At 31.4% G+C, this 8,080-nt stretch overlaps 2 protein-coding genes across 2 annotated transcripts in view; one reads left to right on the top strand and one right to left on the bottom strand.

The window, feature by feature from the left end:
- Positions 1 to 556: 556 nt before the first annotated feature.
- LOC109544216 (pro-resilin) lies at positions 557 to 3,305 on the bottom strand. Its single transcript, XM_019914282.2, has 4 exons — positions 3,044 to 3,305; positions 2,711 to 2,851; positions 1,275 to 1,512; positions 557 to 1,219 (listed from the first exon to the last, which is right to left on the bottom strand). Exons 1-4 carry the CDS (start codon positions 3,050 to 3,052, stop codon positions 1,161 to 1,163), a joined length of 447 nt encoding a protein of 148 aa, XP_019769841.2. The 5' UTR covers positions 3,053 to 3,305; the 3' UTR covers positions 557 to 1,160.
- A 1,730-nt stretch (positions 3,306 to 5,035) lies between these two features.
- LOC109544278 overlaps positions 5,036 to 8,080 on the top strand; it is a 19,845-nt gene continuing 16,800 nt past the window's right edge. Inside the window, exon 1 of the mRNA XM_048666108.1 lies at positions 5,036 to 5,193. Within this exon, the coding sequence (XP_048522065.1) occupies positions 5,185 to 5,193 (9 nt within the window). The 5' untranslated portion in view covers positions 5,036 to 5,184. The remainder of the gene's footprint in view (positions 5,194 to 8,080) is intronic.

Raw genomic sequence — 8,080 nt, 5'->3', positions numbered from 1 at the left:
TTGGTTACCATTTCTGTCTAGAATTTGATGCTCAAAAGAGCTAATGATAATTAATTAAGATGAAACATTTTTTGATTAGTGTTAAATAAAACAATTAGAATGGTAGATAAATTCATGACGCGCATTTCTAAGACAAATTTTAATTGAAAAATACTCTGATGTTCTTTTAGTTTTGGCATCTGAAGTTATAAGGTTTCAAAAGAGTTTTTTTTTTAAACAAACAGTAAAGACTGTGCGCGTTTATATTTATCTTTGCGGAAATTTGCTGATTTTGTCCAAGCATTTCGTTTATGTCTGTTTTTTCAATATTTTTTCATCTGGTGCTGTAAACTTAGTGGCGAAGCTGTTTAGCTTGTTGTGAGGTTGGAGCTTTGCACAAAATTCACAAAAGCACTAAACTAATGAACTTCTCGTCTGACAAAAATAGTTTTATCTTTAAAATCTTATCTTATGCTTAACTCATGCGTATAAATAAGTCTTCTCTTGGCTATTTTGTATAATATTTTAAACACTTTCCTGGCTTTATTTGATGACATTAAAAGAAAACAAAAAAAAGTAAAGTGCAATTTGTTTATTAAAGCACAAACGCGCAAATATGACTAATACATTCTCAACCTTATCACAAAAACCATAATCTAGAAAAATAAGCGTTACGCTCTAAATAAAATAATCACATTTCGAAAATCCTTACAGAACCTAACATTTATGATGTTGATTAAAATTTGTCTGAAGGAACCTTCCTGTTTAAACATCTTAGAATCAGCTTAAAGCAAAACGTAGTAAAAACTAAATATGAATATTGTGTATTCGTTTTGCTGCGGAAAGTCAATTCAATATTTTTGAGAAAATTATAAAAATCACATTCTTTTTTCACGTTGCTAATATAGCTACACATAACGTATTTACTTCACAATTTCGTGAAGCAATGCTCTGTATAAAGTCAAGAAAATCAAAGTAAAATTTATAAATTATTTTACTGAAGGTCTCAAGAATCGCAATATTTTTTCAGGTATTAAAGGGTTTACCATCTCAGGTCCATTTCCTTTCTTTGTTTCCGCTTTTTCATCATTTAACAGTTTTTAACTGTTTAAATATCTTAATCTCCATTCTACATATATCTATTTTTTAATAAAATTGTTACTACAGTTGAGCTGATAAAACTAGTGTGGAGCACCATATTGACCACTTGGATTAGGATACATGTATCCAGCATTGGCACCTATAAACAAGGCATAATAATCCTTTCAAGTTAATCATAAATTATTCAAGTATACCTGGAGGTGGAATGTATTTCTTGGCGTTATCTGGATAAGTTGCCTGTCCTTCGTACTTTACATCTGCATGAAATCCAGTCTTCCAATCGGCCCAATAGGTAACAATTTGCGTTCTTCCATCGGGAAGTGCAACTCGGTATTCACCTCGAACTTGATTTCCATCACTTGATTCCTTTTGATGAAAGCTTGATCCTGAGTAGTCATCTTTTACTCTGTATCCAAACTCGTACGATTGAGGCTAAAATGTGGAACAGATACTTTTAATTTAATTGATACAATTAAATTAACAGCTTTTTTAAAGTGCTACATTTAGTTAAATTACATAAAGTTAGAATCTCACCAGGCCAACACATACTTTAGGAAACTCTCAATAGAATTGACTCAAATAAAAATACACTTTATTACAAACCATATCTCTTTCGATTGGGGTTCTTCAGTGTGTTCACACCCGCATCCAATCCGATCCTTCCAACATCGAATATTTAAAATTGTTCCGAAAGTGCCCAGATTGAGGTGTGTCTTTGGTAGTTTTATATCATTGGAAAGCTCTGATTTTCGATTTCTTTTATTTTTTTCTGTTTATAATTTTGATGGGAAGATAAACTCTTTTTCTCATTCTCAAATATCGAGGAACCGAAAATTGTTTAGTACAAAAATTACGAATTGCTCAACAATTACATTATTCCAATTAAAAAGTAGATACACTTGACAGAAACAAATGTAGAAGTCGATATTAACCATTCCAAAAAATAATTTTTAACTAATGACCCAGAACTGATGTAGGCAAATAAAACTAGAATATAATGTTATGGTCCAGTGGCAATAAACAGAGTGTCCAAAAATTATGGAACATTTTTTGAGGGACACTCGAATTGAATTAGAAAATAGAAAAATTATTAAAAAACTTTCCACACCAACATTTTAACTGCTTTAATTTTTAGTAATGCTACAATATTACATTTTTCATTTTTTCGTTTTCTAATGCATGTGCATTCCGCCTGTAAACAAAACCGTGCGGGAGCATAATCTTTCGCAAATTTTTGAGATTTTTTCTAAGATTTTTAATTTTTATTTCTTTTATTGCATCTTTTTGCGAAATTCACTCGGAAATTAAATTTCCAGACTCTTGCCACTAACACTGGATTAATCAATCAATTTCAACAATTAAACATATCTTTTTTGGCAAAAAAAATGACCGTTGCTGGCCTTTATCAAAATTTAAGCAGTTCATTGAACATTCAACATACATCCCTTCTGATAAAACAATCAGCTTTAAAACAAACTGTTTTTCCTCATTACAAGCTTACCAGTGAAGGAGGTGGAAGAGAAATAAAGTTTTTGAAAAACATGAAGGAACGAATTTTCTAGAAAACTATTTACTTAATTATGAAGTAAAAAAAAACCAGTTGGTCAATGTTCTTTTCAAATCGACTTACTTCTTCATATCCGCCGTGTCCTCCTCCACTCCCATGTCCGGCACCTGAAGTGCCGTGTGATGGATTTGGAGGTCCATATACGGCAGGAGGCTCGCCTCTTACCATTATTATCGGACTCAGAAAAAGAATAACGCTTATATACTGAAATAAACATCATATTATAAAGGACGTATTTTCTAAGAGCAACCAAAAAAATTATATACTACATGTATTTGCTTTTGCCTGGCCCTAAATTTTTTGAATTGCGTAATTTCAATGTACTGAAACTATGAAACACTGGTTAAATGAGTTCCAATTAACACAAATATAAATATTGGACATTAATATACGTACCCCGTACATAGTAAAATCCGGCGAAAAATTATATCAATAAATAACTGATCTAAGCACAGAAAGCACACGAATTTAAAGCACTTAAAACGAGATAACAATTAAGCAATTAAATGCAATATTGCATAAAAACAATGAGACCATACAGATGCAGAAACCAGCTTAGGATATGTTGTGTGGGAACGCAAAAAATTATTTGGTTTATATACGTTTTCTGATATTTGGCAATCTATTGTGAAGATCTTGATGAAGCAACGCTTTTACTCTAGTTCAATCCCACGCGCGGATTTTTCTTAACTTCACGGCCCCTATAGCATTGCACATGATCATCGAATGATTTAATAATAGGTTAATTGAGAAAATAGTTACTTTTCTAGTATTGATCAAATACCACTTAAAATAGATCATTGCAGCAATACAGTCGAAGTTGGTTTTGCATAATTGCTTCTTCTCATATTACATCTCAGTTCCCAGAAACGGACGCTTGCAGTTAAGTGTTCTCTTGAATTGTCTTAAGATGATTGTTCTGCTCTTCAATGGTTATAGGAAGAGGTTTGATTAAGTTATATTTGTTCTCTTGCTCATGAGTGTTCCAATTTAGGCATAACATTAAATTATATTTTTTGTATTTTGCTGTTGATGGTTATTGATGGATATTTAAGAATCTTTTTATTCAATTAGATTGCAAATATCCAGATTACACGTTTCGGGTTTTTACAACAGAGGTATTAATTTAAAATTTGCAAATAAAAGTAAGGAAATAAAACCGCTGCTAAAATTTTTTCTCTTGACTTATAATAAGACGCAGAGTCAACCGAACATATCTACTAAAGTGAAAACGTAGAAGAGAAGGAAAAGTAAAAATATTTTGTCTTATGTACAAATAAACATTTGCCACTCAATGGCTTGCCAAATGTTAAGGTAGAAACAACCATACATACAAACTGTTGATGGTGGAGAAAAACACTGAAACGTTTTTATAACATTTTAAATGGTAAACAATAAAATTGACTGGAACGAAGGAATTTCTTTTGACATATAGGTAATAATAATGAAAAAGAAAATATAATCATAGAAATCATCATTAAACCCTAAAATTTACAGGATAAATTAACTGTGACTATCACAGTCGAACGTGTCGAAAACATTTTGTCCGAACTAACTAGAATTAGAAGAACTATATTTAGAAAAAGTACAATCGCAAATACATCCTCATAAATAATATTAAAATAATAAACATTAAAACAAGTGTTGTAATACAAAATGTGAAACCAAAAGTGCAAAAAGATCTAACAAATTCTGAATTTTTCAAGCTATACCCTTCTATTTCAAACTTATTGAAAATTATCTTTACATCGGTTTTTGTCCGCAATAGCTTTTATACATCCAAATTGAATTTCTTTTTGGGCTGGAAACGATGCATTGAGCTCAAAAAGCGTACAAGTTAAGTAAAGATTTCGTTTTCGATATAAAAATTGTAAGGAAGTTTGAGTTTTAAAAATCAAAACCCAATAAATCCACTTTCGAATCCGACACAATCTAAATAAGATCCAGCAGATCTTAGTTCATAGTTAACAGGCAGAGACAAACTATACTTGTATCAAATGTAAGTATAATTCTGTAGACAAAATACCAAAATCATTCCCTTCAATGTTGCTGCATTAAAAGAATAAAGGAAACAAATGACAAGAAAAACGTAACAATGCTTAATTTTTAAAAATCACAAAAGTTGAAAATTATCTTGGGATTGCAAGACGAGACATCGACGAATGAAACTGTAGAGCTGATACTTTGTTGTAGTAAAGGAAAAAGCAATTAAAATTATTATTTGTGATGCATTTAAACAAACCTACTTCAAAAGAATGCGATAACAAAGTTAATTGTTTACTGTCTTAAGTAAAAAGCACCATTTAACTGCATGCGTGCTTTAAACTGTATCATCAGATTAGTGTATTATAGAATTTAGTTATATGCTTTTAATTTTATAACTTTCATTTGCTACTTCGATTTTATCAAGAAATGTACACACTTTAAACAAAATTCGTGTTGCCTTAACTATTGTAGAATTACCTACATAAAGATTTACCAGCTATTTACTAATTGTTCCATATACGTGAATATACTGCAAATCTACATCCTCAATTATGTGTTGGGTACGTATACAATGCGGATAGAAACCACTAATTATGGCATTACATGTTATTTTCATGATGCGTAAATTTTAAAACAGTGCGGGAATAATGTATTGTTTAAACTTCAACGAAAAAAATATTAATAGGTCGGGAAATGATTTAAAAACTTTTATATAAATGGATGTTTGTTAGCATGTTATTATCATAATTTACATTATACGGTTTGCGATTTTTCATTGATCAGATTTGTAACGGCACGCTGGGCAGGTTACTAGCTAATAGCCAAACTTAAAAAATATTTATGAGAAAACGCCGATGAATGAATGCATCCAATTGCAAAATATTTAATGTGTCTGGTAGTAGACTATTAAATAGTATTGGCACGTAAATTTCAGTTCTCACGATTTTTTGCAATATGGTAACGTAATTGAATTAATGAGATCTAATTGGTTGGCYGTGGGTACATCATCATTYCTATTAAATATCGTTAATTTAATATTATTTTAGATTGTTTGTAATAGTRATAGTACTAATAGTTATTGAATGTTTTTGAAAATAAAGAACTAATTTAAACAAATTATTTAAGCTTTTTTTAGCTGATAACTGTTTCTTAGAAGGTAAATTAAAATGCAACATTGCCTATCTTTAAAATTCCGAAAAAAATGATCGACAGACATATCAGGGATAAGGTTTTCATTTAAAAAAAACTTTGCTTTTACTAATAAAAAAGACCTTGTAGCTTTTAGAGGCATGTTTGTTTGCGGGAACGCAGTACAGTAATAATAACTTGGAGGAACCAGGAATCGAWAACTKCTTCTTAAGGAACACTTGGAACAAAAGAGAAATAGGGCAATCAGGATTGCTGAACGAAGACCACACATGCTGCTTTGATTTGGTAGTAGGTATATAACCAAGATCCCCCAACTTATCGATACTTTGAACAAAACTCAGATTCTCRCATGTCTGGGAAAATTTGGAGCAACGCCAATTAAAGACTCCGACAAACGGAAACTTTTYCTCGGGGGCAAAACTAATCAGTTTTCAAAATTCTTTGAATRTCCCTGTTGATCACAATAGAGTAMTTAGGATTTATAAAATAAACTTTGCTTGTTCCAATGAACATTTTTCCAAGTTTCTCTCTGAATTTGTGATTAAGATAGGATTTTTTTAAACAGTTCCCCCTAAAGTTTTYTTTATAATAACGGGGGMAAATTGAAGCTTTAAGATTTATAAAATGAGTTTCGCCCTTTACAATGAAATTTTGCACTAATGTGTGTTGTTGGGAAARACTTTCAGGATTTACAAAATAGACTTTGCTGTTTCCAATAAAAAAATGTCCTAAATTTATACTTATATAGTGTTTACTTAAAATTCCTGATAGCGACCGTGGATGAACTGAATGTTTCAGGATTTATGAATTAAATTTTGTCTTTCCAACAAATTTTCTCCAAATATATTTCGCAATTTGTGTWTCGAATTTTTAAACAGAATGACATTTTTATTTTGGAAAATCTAATCAGTATTAAAGTGTTTTTCTGCGAACCCTGTTGATAAGCACAGGGGACTTAAACTTTCAAAATTATAAAATTTACTTAGCTTTTTTCAATTAAAAAAATGTTCAAGTTTYTCTCTCAATTTGCKCTGAAAACACGAATTTTTAAACAGTTTGCAAACATTCCTCTAATATTCCTGATGATGACGAGGGCTTACTGAAACTTTCAGAAATTATAAAACGGACTTTGCTCTTTCCAATTAAAATGTTCAAAAGTTTTTCTTTCAATTTGTGCAGGAGATACGAATTTCGAAACAGATTGGCGTCTTTTTCCTGGTAAACAATTTGAAATTTTTTTGCTAATAGTCATGATTATGAAAATTAATAGTCCCTGAATATGTCCGTTTTTATATGTATTTATGGAAGTTGCGGCCCTAACAAGCGTTTACCGTATGGGTGATAGTATCCGTAGGACTACAATATTGCGTGTTAGCCTGGAGGAGGATCGGACAATTTCCAACTCAACACCCCCTACCCAGAAAAAAAAATTGACGATGTGTATGTTCCATCCTCCCACCTGTATTTATTGCGTAATAGGGGATAAAACAACTCTACATAGAATGCTCACCTTCTTCACAGTCGAACACATAATGGGACTGTATTCAGGTGCTTAAGGAAAGGTTTTAGGGGGCATTAGAAAGCATTTGGAACAAAAATCTGAACATGAACTGAATGTCTCTTTTTCGCGAGAGCAATATAATAGTTAATAGTTTTTACAAATGCGAAACAGTCTAATGTAATTGCGCTGTTTTGCAAGAAAAACGCCCTACAGAATCTCGCTTCCAATTCTTTATTTTGAGCGGTTTTAATCACATACTTCTATAATAATTGCCGCTCTTCTGCAAACATTTAATAGGCTGGTTCCAAGTTGTTTTTCTTACTGTTTGGTATAACAACAAACATTTTTTTGTTGTAATTATCACTTTTTCAAACCTAAAATTGGAAGATATAATGAGTTCGCATAGCTTGCATAACATCGACTTGACATATTGCGTATTAACTAACTTACTCTTTTGCCGATTGATCTAAATAACGGCATAAAAATCCGGAACACACACCGAATTCAATTGGTAAATTCACCTAGTTCTTTCACATAACACAATTTTTGCGAAAAAGAGGAAATGAGCAGGCTGTAATAGCGTTTGAACGTCGCTTATGTTTTCGCCATAATTTTACAAACCCGCGGCAGATCTTAGGGAGCGCCTTAGCAAAGCGATTCTAAAATGTTTTAACACGATTAAGTTCAAGTACTTATATAAAATTGTTAATACTTCCGTTTCATTAGTAGAACTTTCCCTATCTGACGTACGTTAATGTAAAGTTTTTGTTTGAAACGTTTCAATTAAGAGACTATTA

This window comes from Dendroctonus ponderosae, unplaced genomic scaffold (assembly GCF_020466585.1).
Source record: "Dendroctonus ponderosae isolate FM_Combo_2020 unplaced genomic scaffold, Dpon_F_20191213v2 Dpon_F_20191213_4, whole genome shotgun sequence".
Taxonomy (NCBI): Eukaryota; Metazoa; Arthropoda; class Insecta; order Coleoptera; family Curculionidae; genus Dendroctonus; species Dendroctonus ponderosae.
Note: the sequence above shows the minus strand (reverse complement) of the source record. Positions and strands in the feature narration are given on the sequence as shown.

Excerpts from the sequence above, each read along its gene's own strand:
- LOC109544216 (XM_019914282.2), bottom strand. Across the intron at positions 1,513-2,710 it reads GACACGGCGGATATGAAGAA|CCTCAATCGTACGAGTTTGG; the intron begins GTAAGTCGATTT and ends TCCACATTTTAG. Across the intron at positions 1,220-1,274 it reads GAAATACATTCCACCTCCAG|GTGCCAATGCTGGATACATG; the intron begins GTATACTTGAAT and ends CCTTGTTTATAG.